This window comes from Hyposmocoma kahamanoa, unplaced genomic scaffold (assembly GCF_003589595.1).
Source record: "Hyposmocoma kahamanoa isolate Upper Pololo Valley unplaced genomic scaffold, ASM358959v1 92, whole genome shotgun sequence".
Lineage (NCBI taxonomy): Eukaryota > Metazoa > Arthropoda > Insecta > Lepidoptera > Cosmopterigidae > Hyposmocoma > Hyposmocoma kahamanoa.
In genome coordinates this window covers 12,699,523-12,719,851 of record NW_020654748.1, presented here as the reverse complement: position 1 = coordinate 12,719,851, position 20,329 = coordinate 12,699,523, and the positions used below count along the sequence as shown (strand labels likewise).

Genomic DNA, 20,329 nt, shown 5'->3' with positions numbered 1-20,329 from the left:
TATTGCTAAATAGGTATTTAGTTGACATTATATCTGTAAACTAATTCTACTTGTTAGATGAGGTCCGTGATCAGCACTACAGTGGAATGACAGTATGTTCAAATTTTTTACTTTGTTTAATTATAGGTAATGAGGCAATTTTTATTACAATTTAATGATTGTAAGGAATTGAATAACACTCATATTGGAAATACGTGTTTAATCTAATTCTTAAGATCGAAGGTCAATCAATATTATCGGCGTGTGATATCTTAATGATGATTAATAATGAGAAATGACAAAATTAAAAATGGCTATTTTTTTATTATTTAATTTGTAATTATATTCTTTATCAAGTGATTTTGTAATCTGTTCATAATGCCGACAGAAATTGAAGAGTTTTATACATTGCGGAGTCCACAACCGTTACTAAAAAAGATAACTTTTATCAACGCAATAACAACCTATTTTTTTGCAATTCGTATCAAGGTTTAATACTAACTAGTTAGCGTTTTTATAGTATTTACTTAAAAAATTATAAATAATAAATTTATTATGTTCACTAGCTTCTACTGGTTTTTTTTTTTTGGAGAACATGTAAGATTGTTTTAATATGTTAATCTATTTGGACTACTGTCCGAATAAGCACCGTTTCGTATCCGTCTTTATATTTAGTTGAGATCGTATTTATCAAGTACTGCAAGTTCTTTTGCTGTGTTCTGACGAGCTAATATCTTTATTCAGACACAAGGAATATATTTCAAATCGCATCGTTTTATGACTGATTTCTAATTTCATAGAGAGTTTTAATTGGTTTATTTTCATTTCTTTAGTTATACCGCACGTGCACTGAAATTGTTCATCGTTAAATACAACAAAATTTACAGATAAGATAAACTATACACTATCTTTAAATGAAATCAAAGTAAATTCGTGCAAAACAAATGATCAAAGAATCAATTGCATGTTACATTTTTGAAGTCTGTTTATGGAAAGCTACGCAGATTTGTTTAGTACTAATTAGGAATATTTACTTATTTACTGTGACAGTATTTATAGGTCCATCTTGATATTTAGTATTAAATGATTGACAGATTTCTCGATATTGGTATCTTTAGCAGTTGTAGCGGCCATAAAAATCACGGGCGCTTAGCTAACTAATGCGCGTTATCGCTTATCGACGGTATCGAGTGTTCTCGTATCGGTAATCAAATCAGGAGCGTAACGATATCTCGCCTTACGATACCACAACTATTATCTTAATTGATTGTCTCGTTTTTGACAAAACGGCGGATTTATTTTACTTTGATGTTGCGAAAATTGATAAGTCTATTTATCATTAGGTACTAATAGGGATTTTTTGGGTGTTTTTTATTGTAGGGGTTATTTCCATGTACATAATTATACTCATTCGTGACTAAAATTTGGATCTTTTTTTCCAGATTCGATCAGTATGAACTGGGCAAGGCTAAGTTATTAGTGAATAAACGATGAGACTAACCTCTCTATTGGTATAATTCAAACGCGTGAGACTGAAATGCGGATAGGGCAGTGGACTCAGAGTGTGTGTTTATAAAAGCGATGCATGGTGTGTGAGAGGGGAGCGGACATGGACATGAGCGGAGAGGGCGGCGCGGGTGGCGGAGCGGCGGGCGCGCTGCAGCAGCGGTGGTACGAGAGCCGTGTGAACGGCAGCCCGGCCGCCGGCGACGCCACCGCGGACGCCAACGGCGAGGGCTTCTTCCACTCGCCGCTCGAGGGCGGACACCACAGCCGCGCCCGCTACTACCATCAACAAATGCACCCCTCCTATTCGGCCGCCGTCAGCTCGCATGGTAAGTTCAACATTAATTTTGTATACTTTAATGCTTATACTTTTCTTACAAATGGACAAGTTGAATTTGTAATGGTTTCCTTTTCACCATTGGTCTCGCTCGGTAGACCAAAATTCCGTAATCCTAAAAAGATTTTACTTAAAATACTGAATACACTTACTTATTAGTGCGATCTATAGGCAGGTAGGCAAATATAACCTCAGAAAACTCTGTATAAGAAGGCAGATATGTTAATTGATTAAGCCATATTTATCATTAAATTCTGTTAGTCTCAAACTTTTTCACAGAACTGGATATATAACAATTACATTGAACGGCCCTCTAATTCCGCGACCGAAGCTGTCAGTGTTTAAGCAAATTGCCGGACTGACGGTGGCACAGGCAGCCGTCTGTCGCGCTTATCGCACATCAGGTGATATCTCTTCGAAACTCCACAATTAATTCAGCAGACCCAACCAGTCAAAATCGCCATTCTCTAAGGTGACAGCTTAGGTAAACACGATCTAAAATGGATCCTTAAAAGGAAAAAAACTTTGTCCGTACTTTTTTCTGAGGTTTAAATTTTATGGAGGCTATAAAGTTTTTCTCGGGGACAGGTGGCTCTTCTTTATATTTTAACTGCTCATTTGGATGAGCGTTCGTAGAGCGGGGTCGTTAGGGCCTAGATTGGCATGCGGCGGGCCAGACACACAATTTATTTAGCGGTGCGTCGGTAGTGATGTGACACTCGTGAAACTGTGTCACTTCTCGGAATCGGAACTGGGAATTGATTTCGTCGCGTTCACAGCCGTTACGTATCGTAGTTTATGGGCGTCCCGGGCGAGGACCGGATCGAGCCCAATCTTGTGTAGTTTGGTGTTTGTACCCACTAAATTATCAGGGCGATACTGGTGCTTCGAAGCGGCTTCTTGTCACTCTGATTACATCTAAATCTGGTAAATTTTGTCATACGGCGGCACGATTAGGTACTGCTCACATATAAAATTACCCCAGACATTGATTTTCAAAACGAGATATGAAAAAACATTAATTAATGTTATGTCTTCTTTTTTTACTCGTTTAATTTTATGAAATGCCATCGCAAGTATGGGTTGTTCGTTACGAGGTGACTTGTTGGTTTTTTTAAAAATGTCTTGGGATCGGCGCGTTTAAAGTGTGGTTGCGAGAGTGGCGAAGAGTTATAAAACGCATTATAAAGCGCTCGGAAGGCCCATAAAGTGGCTACGATGACAACGCGGATCGTTTTCACCTGGCCGCCAGCTTTACGGCCCATGTCAGAGCTATTCACTTGTCCACTGCCTATCCTATCCTACATGTAGCATATATTTGTTTCTTGTAGTTTTACGTATATCTCCAAACAATATGGCTGACCTAGCTATGTTATATAGCTCTTTTATTGCGTAAAATGAAGTAGTTAAAAACTATTAAAATTTTAAAAATGTTGATATCTAAAGATTTGTGTCCTTGATGTAGTTTATGTTTATCAACGCAGAAGTTAAATGTAGAAGTTTGAAATATTAACACGCCGTCGCGAATAATCTACCGTTCGTACATAGCTACTTATTAAACAATAATCAGTAATTGCCTTACAGTTATCAAACCGAACAAGTAAATAGATACTACAGCAAAGTTTTTGTTCACAACGAATTTAAATGGCTTTAACTTAAATATCTCCCAAAGATTCTAAGCGTCCATGTAACTCGATAGGGTTCACTTTGACACGCTACTATAATTTATAGCGCCCTATTACGATTGATGACGAAAACAAAATTATTTATTTCATTCTGGATCAGTTTTATAGTAATTTTTATTTCATTTTTTATCTTCACTAAACGTGTGGATTCTACTGAAATTTTACACCTTGAGTTGGATTTTGTGTTCGTGGTATTATTTATTTTAGGTGTACTTTAATGTCTCGTTATATATAAGAAAAAAATATAGTTATTTAATAGTTTTTTTTTAATTTCACTGGATCAACTTGTTTTTTTTTCTGTCGTGTCCACGTTTGCATGCCTTAGTGACCTTTAAAAGAGGCACAATTCGGTATAAGTATCTGTGTCACTGTTTCAACATTATTATATTTAATTCATGTCTAAATCCTAAGTCTAGTCCCAAAAATAAGTAAATAAATTAATAAAATAAATGAGTGCTGGCCGGTTACTTATTACTGGATTATATAGTACATCTCTGTGGCTCTTCGTTTCTTTATGGCAACTCTACTTAAAAATGAAATATAAGACACTAAAAGTTAACAGCCATAGTAAATCAATTCAAATTGGCCTATTCAGATCCACACATTATATAAAAACAAACGTGTAATTCAATGAGACGCTCACAGAAAGGATGTATTTCTTTTTCTCAGTCGTGATGGAATAAAAAACCGCATTTCAATGGTATCGTAACAGGCTGAAAACGAACGCATTATTCAACACGGGTATCGGATCAATGCAATTTCACACTCATTGGGCAATCCATGCTTCCACCAATCTCGCATGTGTTCACCTTTAAAACAATGACTTAAAATTGAAATTATGCTATCATGGATATTTTATTGGATTGTTACGCTATTGAGTACTTGAAATCATTGTTCTCAACGTGTCCAATACAAAGTTCAGGATGTAGTAGTTTTTAAGTTTATTCAATTTTACTATGTTTGACAACCATGATATTCTATTATTTTTGTGAAATTTCTCCACTAGTTTGTTATAATTATTAATACAAAGTTCGAACACTAAGAAAAAATTACACACTACACGGAACGAACCATAACGATTTGTTTAGGTACTTAACTAAATGCAAACAATCTTTAGATTTCTGTTTAATGAAATATAAATTTATAAAATGATTTTTACATACCTTCAAATACAAAATACAATACTTAGCTTGATATGAAATTGCATGCCTGTTTTTATACCTATTTATGTGTAAAACATATGTTTCAATAAAAACTTGTATCAAGATTACGACTATAGCAGACCTTACGAATTTTTCTATGTTCTTGTTGCACATCTTTAATTTCGATTTTTCAGGAGGTGGTATTTAGCAGACACGTTTTATTTAAGAAATTAAAAGATGTGGAAACATAAAGTATAAATTCAATGAAACTGCATAGGTAATTTACAAATAATGAAAAAATCAATTTCATTATGTAAAAAACAAATACGGGTTGTAGAGCTCTTTAACGATGTTCATTTCTGTTTTTATTTCACTGGCTACAAGTTTGCAGCACTAGACGGAGGCTAATGAATATTTTTCAATTACCAGCTCGGATGGTAAAACAGTAAAAATGTCGGTAAAACAGTGGATCGTGGGTAAAAGAGACGAGAATGAGGGTAACCGCCTGCCTGCTAACTAACGTCAATTAACTTGTTCTGCTTTCCTTTTTGCCGTGTTCTTAATTTTGTCGTCTATTCTTGTGGAGATTGACTGTCCTACAGACCGCAGTGGACATGTCCTGTTGCATTCGGTCTGAGAGTTTTATTTGATACGTGTCAAATGGGTTGCATAAGAGTGGTAGGTAATTCTAGTTCGTTCATACTTTATGTTAATTTAATTACGTTTTAAAAATGTCGATTTAAAAAAAATATAATCAATTTTACCATCTATCGCAAACTCCAATATTAAATTAAGACCTTTAAACAATTTTCAAAAGAGAAAACTGACGTCGATGATTGCAATGAATGAATCTTGGTAAGCTAGAATTTGTTGTGCGTGTACACGGTGCGTGTGTGCGTGTGTGCGCGTCCCGCAGATTGGCGCAATTAGCGCGGGGGGCGGGGCCGTGCGACATCCCCTCCCATGCGCCTGCGCACCCGGCCGCCCGGCTCATAAACTTGGATTATTTCAAATTTTATTACCTGTACGCCTAATGTGAGGACGCTGTAGATATTTTATATTTAGATACATTGGCATAGTGGGTAGATATACACGGATGGTTATGATATACCTATGTGATAACGATATTGTAATTTTAAGCATTTTAAAAAGTTTGAACTCGTGATTAGAAACAAACTAACCTACAAGTGACAATTAAAATCGTATCAATTTCTAAGCTGTGTAAATGGAAATGTTGAAATTCCTTCCAAATACCAAACAAGTCGAAAGTATAATCAAATAACTTACTAAACACATGTAGATTTAAAGTTATTGAACAATACGCAGCTATGTTCAAAGTTTGCCTATTATCTTTGTACAGTCGCGAATACAAGTGCTTTACAGTCGAGAACACCTTCCGATTAGTTATGACGACTTTTCTTACCACGGCAACAAAATAAAAAAAATGCTAAACAGATTTTGACGTGCAACAATTTTAAATATTGTATGAGCCGGTACAAAAAATGCGAATATTTAACATAAAAAAAAATTCATCGATTGATTAAATTACGATTTGAGATTATCTCATACTAACGGTTTCAACTTTATATTTTTAATGTAGTTGAAACAGAAACTTGTGTCACTTCTGTGCTTGGCAATGTCACCGAAGCGCAGCTGACTGTAGGCGCGCCCACGCGGAAATGGAATATTGCTGCTAACTTTCCAGACGCACCTCCACACTCTACCATGTCGCTTTTCCGAGTTTTGACAATTCCATAACAATTGTTATGTGTACACAAATGTTACTTGTGTCACCTTTGATTAACTCACCGAATGCCGTTTTGTTTAATCTAAAATACATGTTCTATCTAAAATATATGTAGGTATACCTACTATATAGACTATAGTCTTACTAAATGGTTTACTATAAACGGCATAGTTCTTAATAAAAACTATTACCACAGAATATAATACAAAGTTACAGAAAAGAACAATGACACTAAATCTACTATATTCCTGGGATATGTTATTCAAGACACTTTGACTCATTCTTTACATAGTGATAATATTTGTAATAACGCTTTTTTAATATATAAAAAATAAGTGCATATTTGACCTCCATCTCACCTGAACCCCAATTCAGGAAATTTTCTTGAACTAGCTGGTCATTGTAATTCCACTGAGACTCCAGATAGAAGACTCCTATTGCAATTATGATGAAATTTGCTATTCCACCAAAATCTACTTGCAATGGCAGTTGAGTCTCAATAGAGTGTCAGTGGAATGGCAGTAATGGTAATTCATTCAAACACTAACGATTGATGTTGCCTTACTCTGTATAGCTTAATTTTTATTCGTTTATGCTCTGGCCACACAGAGGCGGCCGCGGACGCGTTTCAGGCGCGGGAATTTTGTTATTTTTCAAGTTCACATCAACCCTGCCCCACACTGAATAGCGCGGCGGCCGCGCGTGTCAGGTTCTAAAATGTCGGGAAATTTAGTCTTATAATAAATAAATATATTAATAGACTACATTAACGACGTGGCACCGACTCGTCACTGAATAAGCAGAATACCAAAAAATTTCAATGTCAGTTGAACAGTATCTCAATGGCTAACCACTGGCAAGTCACTACTTTTAACTTTTAGCTGAATACCAAACGCACAAAGTCTAGCCATTGACACTCTATCGACACACAACTGAAGTGATTTAAAATTAGCAGAATTTAGGCACTGATGGAAAGTGAAGAGGAGGTCGACGATATAACATACCTACATACCTAAATAATGCCTATTCAGTCGCGCCTTGAAAAGCTTCAAGTTATAGTTTCCCAACAAGTATACAATCAGTCGTCTACAAACCAACACATTCACACTCAACGCACACACTTAACATAGCCCCGCACTAGGGAAACCCTGTGTCGCGGGTGCCATGGAATCACACATAGATAACCACAAATTACACCCAAACTCACGAGAGAAATAAGTATAGGCCATACAAATATTTCTCCCGGCCCGGGAATCAAAATAAAGAAAGTGTTTTCATCAACCCATTTACACATTCTACTGCTGACACGGGTGTCATCTCTGGCGAGGGTTTAGGCTATAATCCGCCACACTGGCCCAATGCGGGTTAGGGTCTTCACTCATTTGAACACATCGAAGGTTATGAGATTCGACATGCAGTTTCCATCACGATGTTTATCTTCACCGGTAAATTTCAAATTAAAGTTACATATGTAAATTCCGGGAGTTCAGAGGTGCGAGCCCGGATTCGAAACTACGGCTTCTGCTTGACAGCCGCTAGCCGGTAGGTCAAACCAATAGCGCCCTGTTAAACGACGCAAAAGTCTTCGCGCGGCCGCGCGCATCGACCGCCCAGTTACCACGCTTTCATGTATATTAATGGTGAACCTGAACTCTATTTACTAAGCAGTCTAGTCAAGTATTTACTCTATTTACTAAACAGTATTTAAATTCCTCCGAATAATACAACAGCGGCCGCCGCGCGATCTCCGGGCGGCCGCTGAGTATAACCAACTCATTCGACTCATTTTAGTTTAAACGTAAAAGTTAATAAATAGAGCGTATTTTGCCATGATAGTTAGATTCACGCGGTCCGCGCGGCGACAGCGCGACGGCCGCGCGCGATGAAATTCATGTCGAATAAATGCGCCCTTAAGCTGCCACGGCTTTTAAAAGAAAGTAATTTAAGTGTGATTTATGCTTGCATTCAATCATTTATAGTTTTTACTTTAAATGGTCTGGGGATATTCCTTTCTGCTGGTATTCATAAACGTGTATCTGCTAGAGAGTGCTTAGTCAAATATTGAGTAATGATTCTCCATTGTATATAGATAGGTCACTATTACCACGTACCTATATCTATACAAAACGAAAAATTATATATCGAAGAGATCAGAGACACATACATATAACATTAGAAATAAACATAAATTAGTAACAAATAAAATCAGATTAGTAACACTTATAAAAAACCGACCTCAAAAGTCCGTGGAATTAGGTATGTCAATTTGCCAAGTTTTATTCAAATCGGTTACCGAAAAGTGCACTGTGCACTGTCGGTTCACAAATGCGTAATCATGTAGGTAACATACACACAGTCGAATAAACAACCTCCTCCTTTTATGAAGTCGGCTAAAAACATGAAATCAAGATATAAATATAAAAATTAAGATGTATAAAAAATAAATCACCAGTTAACTGACTTGGAACAGGCTGCATTTAGGCAAAAACTAAATAAAAGTTTACTTTGAAAATCACGCTTTTTACAAAATCAACGAATTTAATGGATTCAAATATGGATGAATATTCATTTTCTTAGAACATCATGATGATGAGCATACTGTATTTATATATAATATAATACCTGTTAAGTATATATTTCTTGTAATTTGATATGGGCAATGTACTATATTGTCTTGATGAATAAATAGATTTTTGAATTTGACAGTGATATCTGAATATGATTTTCATATAATATAAGTCTATGTTTTCCGTCATGATATAATCTTTGGAGAATATCTTAAATGAAAAACATAAAACGATCTCATTTAATTTTCCTTGCTTATTCGCCGTAAAAGACAGAGTACCTCACATATTTGCACAAGGGTCTTAATAGCGAGATTGATTCTCCTTACCTCTTAAGTAAAATAGATCTCTCTACAAGGTGTAATCTCCGAACGCCTAACAAAAATAACATTATTTATAACCCCCTGATGAGAATGTCAAAGTCAAATAATCTTTATTTCATAGATAAGCATATTACATTTGAACTCGTCATATTAATTGAACTCTACTGCTCATTCGTAAGGCTGATTTCCACAAGATGAATAAGCAAGAAAGTCTAGGGGTTTTTGCTTTTTGTAAATAAACATTTATCACTTTCAAACATCATAGCTCAAGACATCTTGCTAGAGCAAACGGGTCACTACCGCGTATTTTTGCCATCATAGTTTTTGTTTCACTAAGTATAGTTTCAAACCCCGTGGATGGCAAATTTTAATTGTGTTAAATATCTATGAAATCTCCTGCTTGGATATTTTTGAACTAAGATTCAGAATATTGAAATGAGAAGTAATTCCCCTAGTATAGACACATATAATCACCCACTCCCTTGTCGCATTAGTAGTAAGTAAATTATTATCAAAATATGAATAGTAGTTTTTTCTTTTTACTTTACAATGTGTCAACATAAATGTAGAATTACCATCTGGTGGCATAGAACTTTGTAAAATCATATTTAACTCTTATCAATGTTATTTGCTTGTTTACTGTTTTCATGTCCATATAATAAATAAATAACTTTTTCACTTCACTAGCTTGGAAAGGTTTTCTTTCTCATTAGAAATCTGCGCACAAACGCGTTTTTTCGAATTCGAATTTGACGATGGAGTGTGCTGCTAGGTGCACTTTTTCTTTCGTTGAAAAAAAAAAAACATAATGACACGTACATTATTTATGTAATATAAATCCGTTGGTATATTTTATTTTTATTATTGTTGACATTATTTTGACAACGATAACTAATTTTGTTTATTATAGTTCAACTGTTTTTCTTTCATCTACCATTTTTCTCGCTATAGTGAGGTGAAAAGTTGTGTGTTTCGCTTAGCAGCAAAGTTGTTTTGCGTCTTGTGCCTTGAAACAATCACTACGCCCAGAATTCTGTATTTAAACCAATCAGGATTCTATATTTAATTCAATCTTACACACCATCGCTTGCTCAGGTTTCAATACAAGCACACGCATCAGACAACAACATTGCAGCTATTTATTTATATATTATAAATAACTATTTATTTGCATTTTTAAGGTAGATTAGTTTAAGTTTCGAGACAATTAGTAAACCGATTGAATAAGGCGGCATTGTATAGAAAAATCGAAAGTCAGTTGTGAGCAGAAGCACTTCACGATTAATTAAGTCAAACTGCCCCGTTATTCATTAGAGCGGGCGTTTATAAGCCGTCACAATACATTTAACCGGCGGCCACTTTAAAGACGCAGCGGCCAAAATCGTGACGCAACAGCAACTAGGAGCCTCCTGCCCATCTTATGTTCAAATCGCAATAGTAGAAACCCCTTCACCTTTTGCAACTCTATTTTAATTGCACGCCTACTATGTGATTTTTTAGTCTTGTTTGACGAACGCAAGGTTTTTGTTAGAGTTTTATAATTATTAATTACCTTGTAAAACAAAGGTTGAACACGAATGTAACGGGCCCATATTAGGTGGTATGAAAACAGCGGTCACGATTAGAAAAATCTATGGCGGTTCTACAACAAATAGAACACAAAACTACGGTTAGTTTTATGGCTGTTCTTTCGTCGTGTTCAAAATTCGCCCCACTCTTATAATATCGATCACCTTTGCTTGCGAGCATTGGACAAGTTGACCCAATTACTTAACTTTTTAAATTGCCCGGCATTTGTTTAGAATTCAAGTCCAATAATCGGTTTTATCAGATTCTGTATCATCTGTTTCCGCTGGTTTTCGAGCTAATTAATATTCAAAATTGCTTACGTCATGACAATATACTTAATACAATGGGTACACAAGTTCCCAGCGAGCTTTTTTTCTAATCGGTCATTATTAGGCTCGACATAAAAAAGGTCCCCGGCCGAGTTCGGTCGAGTGCACCCGACGCCGTTCACTAAGAACTTAATGTATTCATTTTGCTTTTATATCTTTCGCGTGATTAACTTTGATTGATTGCATCCAAATATTGATATTTGATATTAAAATCTGACGGTCGTGGTGCAAGCGAGACGACGTGGGAGTAAACAGGCCAGAGCTAATTTTCCCCCATCTTTCGCATGATAATGAGCAATAATTGCATTTGTGACAATGTTCCGAAGCGTCACTTTGAATTAGTTATGGCAAAAAACTTGCTTGTAGTGACGAAAATAGTTTTTTATTGCGAAATAAATATTAGTAGTATTGCTTCGTTGACAGTTACTATGATTAATGTCGATTTTTACGTTTTTTTCAGGATTGTACTTAAACTAGTTGCAAGCTAACCGTATTATATGTGTTATATTTGTGGTTGTTGTAATTGTTGTCTCTGCCCAATTTATATGCTGGTTAGGGTCTTTTCGGTCGATTGCCGCGTTGAAGGTGATGTGGATCGAGCTTGATGGATGAAGGTAGCGCAGGCATGCGGCTGGCTCGCATGAATTCTTGACCCTGACAATCTTCAGTCTACTTTCTAAGCACAAATGTCTAATTCCCCGTGCATTGTGGGAGTAATCATAAGGTTCATTTTTAATTGCTTGCTAGTTTAGAGAGCGGCAAATGTAAAATTTGTTATTAGGTAGATGAGTCGGTGGTTTTGTCACGATTTGTCATACATCGAGTTGTGGTTAGGTCGTAGGAATCTGAACTTCAGACATAGCAGAAGTTATGACAAAAATGTCATGGGAACGGTCGTTGAACTCTACCGTGTTGTATTTAATTGACTATGGTTTAATTTTATGTTCGGCCAACGATCGCGCGGGTTACAAAGAAGTTATTAACAATTAATACGCTGGCGTTATTGATGCCATAAATAAAAATGTAAGAACAATAATTATTACTTTACACACAGGTGTACTAAGCTTCCAAAGTAATTTATAGATTTAAATCGTGCTATCGATCTACAAAATGCACGTTTTCCAAGACTAAGAAATCTGTACTATTCAAGGTGCCTGCAAAGTTAATTAATGAGCCTAATATATTTTTTTTATAATGGTTATTAATAAAGGCACCTCATAGCGTGACTTGAAAACTACGTACAGGGCCTTACACAAAAATTACAAGTGAGGTATATTTTCATTATCGCTATAATTTAAAGTTTTAACGTGAGGGTAGAGGGCGTTGGCTGCGCTGCTGTGGAAGCCTATTTTCGCAGCACATTACTGAGGATGAATGATTTCCTGGGCCGCTATGATTTATTCGCTCTATACTCGCTGTTCTGGCTACCAGCAACAAAGAGTCATTACGACCGACGCCACAGAATGGACACTCTTTTGCGCAAAGAAAGCGTGGCATTCGTCTTCCTTTGTTGCCATCGAGACGCGATTGCCATCGCTTTGGATACTTGAGGTTTATTGCTCCTTGATTTGGATCTGTAGATTAATGAAAGAAGAGATTGAACGCCATACCCTGTTAGATGGCACGACGTTTAACTAAAGGTCACTAAAAGGTATTCTATTATTATTAACACGGCGGTGTATTGTAGATATTTATCCGTTAATTTTACGTTTATTGCCATCTCTATAGGTCCACATGCAAATGTTATGTTGTAAATAGTAACGTAGGCATCTATTTCACAATCATCATGTAAAACTTACAAAAGCACAATACCCTCTCTCTCTAATCTTTGAGATTTGTAAATAAGTAAAAATTACCCATTTAATGTAAAATAATTTTTATAATTAATCTTTGTCGTTCGATATTTCAACTGTACTCTATTTTGTTATTTTTTTCATGTTAAGTGAATGGAAATTCTTAGTGAGAAGTAAATCTTTAAACCTAAAAATCAGCATTTCTTTAATTGTCGTCGGGATATCCCACGAAAATAATATGTATTAGGAACGACATAAAAATAGATTAATCCAACCTAAATCTAGATTAACTGTACGTTCGTCTAACCCATTACGTTATGTCCATAAATATTTATAACACATTGCCTAATCTATTAAAAAAATTATAAAATATTTTTGAAATCTAAAGGATTTGTTAATAACAAAAAAATTTATTATAATATTAATGAATTTTGAACGAAAATTTCTAACCCAAAGCAACAACTGAAAATAACCTATTCTTACTCTCTTCTTTTTTGTCCAGGAAAGGGCCCACGATGTGATTCTTTTACTATGTGATACATTGTGGAATGCATATAAACAATATTGAATATATAAAACAAACAAATTGGAGTTTCAATTAGCTCTGTCTTTTATTAGACTGTTGAGTCATTAATCTTTGGTGTCGTTACGTCGACTATACGGTCGCCTGCACCCCATTTCTTTTCTGGTTCTGTACTCATATAGCTACAATTAAAACCATTAATTGGATGCAATACCCTAAATATTTTGAATGGTTCAATTTTGATTCATGTTTTAAATCTGACGTAAGTAGTTTCCTTTTTCGTATATTGCAGATTATTAAAGCATTTGTCGTTAAGATTTCTAATTCTACTCAACCACTTAAGACGATAATAAAAGATAACCGATGAGAGGGTCCAAAGTACAAAATTTGAAACCCGGCAAGCTGTCAATTGTACTGCATTTCTTATTCTTTAAATTAAAGAGTGTAAAATTATATGCCTGGCAATCGGACCAATAGCCTTTTCTGTAACTATGTAATTTCTTGTGCTAGGTACAACCAAATTAGAATCAGTAGTCAAAAAAAGGATTCTTAGCGGTGCTAAAAAAATATAAGTTAAGAATGTCACTTATGCAGGCATATAATATTCTTCATTCTTTTGTTTTTGTTTTATAATTACAATTTTTGTATTAAAATAACCTGTCCTCAAAAGTTCGTGGAATTACATCTATTTGCCAAGTTTTATTGGAATCAGTTACCTGAAAGTGCGTGAAACCGGAATCATCCTCTAGTTTGCCACCCTTAGAGGTGGAATATTTTCTTTAAATTTAAATGGGACCAATACTGAGGTACCCTCTTTCCAAAAAAATATAAAATGACGGAGTAAATGACGTAACATAAATACAAAAAAATACGATCATATTGAGAACCTTCTCCTTTTTTGAAATCGGCTAAAAAAGAATATATTAATTTAAACATGGCAGCGCAACAAAAACCGGAGTAATAATATTATTATTTAGCTCTTACATCAATAAAAAAATAATGAATTCTAGGTAAAGCATAATATATTAGACGAGGTCGGTATTTATCGAGTTCTTAGGTTTTAGTTATTGTTACACATAGGAAATGAAACTATTTTTTCCTGATCTAAATTACGTATATTTGTTTTTTTACAAAACCAACGTTCCGGGTCCTTTGCCAGTCCCATGGCCATGGCGACTGACGAAAGTCGATGATGTTTAGAGTGCTATAATTTTAGCACTTTGGTGGTGACATATTACACCCAAAGGTTTCACCAGGTACTTTTGACATCTGTGTTCATTTTATTAGAGGATATTATTTATTGCAAGCGGGGGTCAAGATCTAACTTGTCAGTCTTCTTGACCGGTCTACACGGTCCAGTTTTGTATTTGGCTTGTAAGTTTAATCACGATGAAACTCGACCGTGCAGACGAAACTTTACCTAAGCCTGTGTTAGTGCCATGTGCATAGATAGCTAAGTATACTATTGCCTAATAATTTGGCACTAAAACGGAATTGTACTGTTTCGTGTATCCAAACAGATGGAATTAGAATAGATAATGTAATACGAATAATACAATGGTATAGGTAGGTATGATATAGGTGGAGACGTTTTCTCATGTATTCGTGTATGTAATAAGTGTTTCTATTTTAATCCATTTAATGTGTTATATTGGTATTGTTGTTGTGTGAGTGAAGCAAGACAATAAACGTGCTTACTATCTATAATGGACACATAGTTAGTATTTTGCATGTATTTGTATGTGAGTGGGTTAACACGGAATTCATGGTAAGGACGTGTTTGTACGAGGCTAGGTATTGTACAGATCAACTAAGTACTTTTTAATATCTCTCGGCAATCTTCGGATTCCGTACACACCCGAATACAAATTCCAAGTCTGGTCATTTGAATTCAGAACTAAGTACTATATTTTTTGTTTTGATTATGTTTTACAGTAAGTGTACTTGTTTTAACCACTACTTAGCTCTGGACCAAAGGCAAGGTCTACGATGAAACGAGCTCGCCTAGAAGATGCTTATTCGGTCGCACTTTAAACATATATGTGAACTATGTAGAGCTGTAAAACTATTTACCTTTTTTTATAATAACGTTTGCCCTTTAACCATATACCAAGCAAATTAACAAAACTATAACCACAATAAAGTAGCAGTTAGCTCAAAGTCGATGCAGTGCGTCCGGTCAGCACCAAGTGCAAAAGATTGCCGGGAAAAAACGAAGATTGCCGAGAGTGAGAAAATAGTCATACAGTGCCTACTTTGAATGTGTGATGAATGACCTTCGAAAACGCATCCTGTTGTCAATTATTTACAATTTATATACTTCTTCAAATGAAGCTGTATAAAATTTCATTGAAAATGCTGGGTTTTCTTCAAGTTTGCTATGTTGAATAAATACTGATTAAGAAAATCGTTGATTTTAAATTTTTATGGAATTGATATTCAATTATTTTTATGTGAAATTACTCCACTAGTTTGTTATAATTATTAATACAAAGATAAAGGAGAGAAAAAAATCCTTTGATCCAGCCGGATTCGAACCGACGTCTTCTAGCATACCGTGCCAGACCAACTACGCCACGGAACGAACCAGCGGACCTCACAATTTTTTCTATGTGCTTGCGTTGTATCTTTGTATAATCGTAGATTTTGTTTTTATTTACTTAACTTCCAGTACTTTTAAGATTTCCCTAAACTCTACTTCACGTGGTTTCACCTAAGGCTAAAATTTTTATCTCCATATAAAGATATGTATAGGTACATTGTAATATTGATACAGTATAAGGTTTCTTGAAGAATGCACCTGCAGCGCAATGATGACGGTTATTTTGTGCGCGGGCGCATAGTCGCCTATTATCGGCCAACTATTGTTGCTAGCCTCCGTGCATTACGTTCCGAGGTCAATGTTTCAAAGTAATGCAACTTGTTATTTGGTGATTTTGTATTAAAACGTTTGTTTTGAAAAAGTTTTATGTCAGCTATTTTTTATCAAAGTCAAAGTCAAAAATTATTTATTCCATATGTAAAATAAATTTACACTTGAAAACGACACATTTAAGCTACTGCTCGTTCACTACGCTGACCTCCCTGAGAAGAACGAGCAAGAAACTCTAGGGATTACTCTTTTCAAATAAACTTAAATGCTGGAATACACTTTGAATCAAATTTGTGTGGATTCCGGAGCCTTGTTGTCTTTCCATACATCTTTATCTAACACTTAGTCTTCAATTTTGTAATATAATTTTTCGATCAAAATATTTTTAATGTAGTTTTTAGACTTAGGAAATGATAAACTTAATATATGCTCCGGAATCTTATTGTAAAAACGTATACAGTTCCCTATAAAAGAGTTGTTTACCTCGGTTAAACGAAATCGTGGTACCATAAGTTTGGACTTAGCTCTAAGGTTAATATTATGGATATCTTCTTTCTTATTGAATCTTAATCTTATGTTTGTATAATATTTTTAATGGGATATATGGGATACGTTCTTAATAAATAACTATTGATTTCATAGGAAATGAAAGTATTTTCCGGATCTAAATCGCGTACACTTCTTTATGAAATAAACGAACGTTTTGGGTCCTTTATAGGTGCCGTGGTCACGGGTGACTGAGATGTTAAAGTCCTCAACCAGTTATGTCTAATATTATCTTACCTTATTTTTAAATTTTTCTAATTGCTTCAAAAATTCTAATAATTTAAAATGTTTTAGTTTATTCTAATTACCATTAATAATTATTAATAAGAATTGATTAATATATAATTTATACGGTTAAAATAAAATAATTTCTAATTCACATGTAGCGTACCTATATTGTAATGTTCTTTGAAAATTTGATCTTTGAAAACCTGTAAACTAGGATATTTCCTACTAAGAGGTTACCAGATACAAAACACACCCAGACCGATACATCTATGACACAGGTTTTGCCTAGCAAGGATACAAATATTCTACTACAGCTTTGTTAATACCTACATTAATTGTACATACGTATATGCGGTACGCTAAATGCCACTGTAATGTTTTTATTTGTAAGTTATTAGGAAAAAACAACTTGTATGGTATAAAATAGTAAGTAGCAGTAGAGCTCCTTGTAAAAAGTTCGTCCAGGGTAGTACTGTCTTACCTGATTCTGGTGTGAAGCATTAATATCAGTGTTACTGTATTCTAGTTTTGAAGTGTAAGGGATTTAAAGGGTAAGGGTGTCCAGCTTTGAGACGTATAAGTTTATGACGATTATAATGATTATCGGTAAAATTAATATGCAAAACTGAGTTCTCACGCCGAGTTCACTGGTCAGTTATAAATTCCTTTATCTACATAATTATGATAGGTAGATATGTACAGAGTTAGATCTGGCTGAATCGATGACAGACATTTGCATAATGAAGTCAATGCGTGATATATAAACCACGACTACAGGTACGACTGTATGTATGTACTATGCTTGGATTGTAAATATCTATTTAACAAACCAGTAACAATGTGATGAACCACGTCTCTAAAGTAGTCTAAGCCACAGAATATGTAATGAGTGATTAATTAAGGTATTCGTGTGGTTTACTTTTAATCGCCATTCTTAGGTAAATTGAAAAATAAAACGGTGATTTTTTATTTTTCAACCATTTTTTTTTCAAAAGTCGAAACGCAATAATGCTCAACATTATTGCTTCGGTGAAATAGCTAAGGTGGCAGTACTTGGACGAACTCTTTCACAAGGAGTTCTACTGCTATTAAATATAAGAATCGTACATGCACAAGCTATAAAACACTTTTAAATATGGGAATGTATACTAAATGCATCTTTTGTCAATAGTATATTTTTAACGTAATTTCTATAATACTTAATATAATTTAAATCCTATAAGATTGGTAGGTATTCAATATATTCAAGTTTCTAGTCAGAGGTCTAACAAAATCCGCTGCACGACACAATCTGTCAACGCAACATTGATTCAATCATCCACTAGTCCGCTAAGTAACTAATAATGTATCTGTGATTTATTATCTCGTACACTGTTTAGCTGTGACTCGTCCGATTGCAATGATAATACGTTATTGATGTCCTTGTAGATATGATTCTATTTGGTATGATCATTGTATTTAGGTGAAACAATTATTATGTAGGTAATAAGGTTGATTGTTGAAAGTTTATTTTGTAAAGGTTGAGTCTTTTCATAGGTTGAAGTTATACAAAGTTTAATATTTAGCTTACATTTGTTTTCACCACTTTGCCTTTCATTTACAATTCACAGGAAGGTACAAATTTTGCTTACTTAGTTTTAGGTATTTGAGTTTTATAGATTTTACTTTATTTTTTAGTTTTTTAAAATATTCTTGTTAGTTATTTTCAGTATGGCACAAGTTTTAATTGCAATGGTGACCTCGATGATTTCCTTTCTACGGGAACAAGCAAAAATTGGTCGTTCAGGTATCGTCGGACATTATAAGGCGTCTATCGTCCGCCATATTGAATTATGGTTCATATGAATCTATCATGATACGTCAATTTTCAAGATCATTTGAAGCGCTTAGAGTATGAAACTCTCATATACGCGTGAAAAACTTTATACTCTCTTTTCGTCACTAACGAGTTCATAAAAATTAGTGTTTGTTGGTATGTTTGTCCCGTATGCGTTCTGTTATATTCAATAGATTGCGGTATAATGTTTGTGAGTTGTTGTGCACACGCCCGTAAAAGTTTCTGAAGTATTAAAAGCATTTCAAAATATCTGGTGAGCAAGTTTTTTCAAAAAACAACAAAGTTCTCTGTTCTGTCAAAGTTCTTTCAAAGTTCAGTTTTTTCTCTCAGTGGTTTTTTATGATCTCAAGTAACGTGACGAGCAAGTCGTGTGCCTGATGGTAAGTGACACGCCAGTCCATAGTAATTACAGTGCCACTCAGAGCTTTTAAATCGCAAAGATCTGAGGGGCACTGCCACCGTCATCCTGAGGCATAAGTTAACAAGTCCCATGTGCCTATAATTTCACCAGCACCCTTACCCTTCAAAATCAGAACGCAATAATGCTCACTTTACAGTAACAATTACTTATGGTAGGTATTGCAACGTTCGTACAGCTAGTTTGAAATAAAAATCCTACCACCATTAACATATTCCATACTTCTTGCAGCTCAAGACAAGTACAAAAAGTAAACGTGTTAAAATGGATTTAAAATTAATTATTAGTTTTATCGGCACCTAGGTAATCATTAGCGAACAGAATATTCAACGAGTTATTAAAGAAAATTTATTAACAAGTAGCTCGTAAAACCAATTTCTTTTTTACTCTATTATTCAAGACTGGCGAGTTAGTAGTTGATACGATTCATTAACCAAATGAAAAGTGGATTAAGTACAATTATACTAGTTGTTTTTTATAATATCATATAACGGGATGAATAAGTCGTGCGTCTGATAGTCAACGATACTACCATAACATTTGCAGTGCCACTCGGAGCTTTGAGACACAAGCCTCATAGATCAATGATTTCACTAGCACACTTAGGTACTTTTCAAAACCAGAACGTAGTAATGCTCACATTACTGTTTGGCGGTAGATATAGGTATGGTGGCAGTATTTCAATGGACGAACTCTTTCACAAGGAGTTCTACTAAGGTTTTACGTTTTTTGTCTAAGGATTTTTAAGACGAACTCTTTCACAACTAGAGTACAGTTACACTACATAATTCTTGTTTTAATTGTATTTTAATTTTATATCCTGTTTTTCATACAAATAAGAATCTTTATTGAACAAAATAAAACTTAGTTACTTGTTTTGTAACAGATTTATTTTGATTGTGAGCACACTCTGAAGAAAGTTTATAAAATA

At 34.8% G+C, this 20,329-nt stretch overlaps 1 protein-coding gene across 5 annotated transcripts in view; it reads left to right on the top strand.

Moving 5' to 3' along the window:
• The window catches only part of LOC113236790 (GATA-binding factor C), a 121,800-nt gene that overhangs the window by 14,129 nt on the left and 87,342 nt on the right, over window positions 1–20,329 (top strand). For all 5 annotated transcript variants that reach the window (XM_026472971.1, XM_026472972.1, XM_026472968.1 and 2 more), the window contains exon 2: window positions 1,422–1,814. In XM_026472971.1, the coding sequence (XP_026328756.1) occupies window positions 1,565–1,814 (250 nt within the window). In that variant the 5' untranslated portion in view covers window positions 1,422–1,564. The remainder of the gene's footprint in view (window positions 1–1,421; window positions 1,815–20,329) is intronic.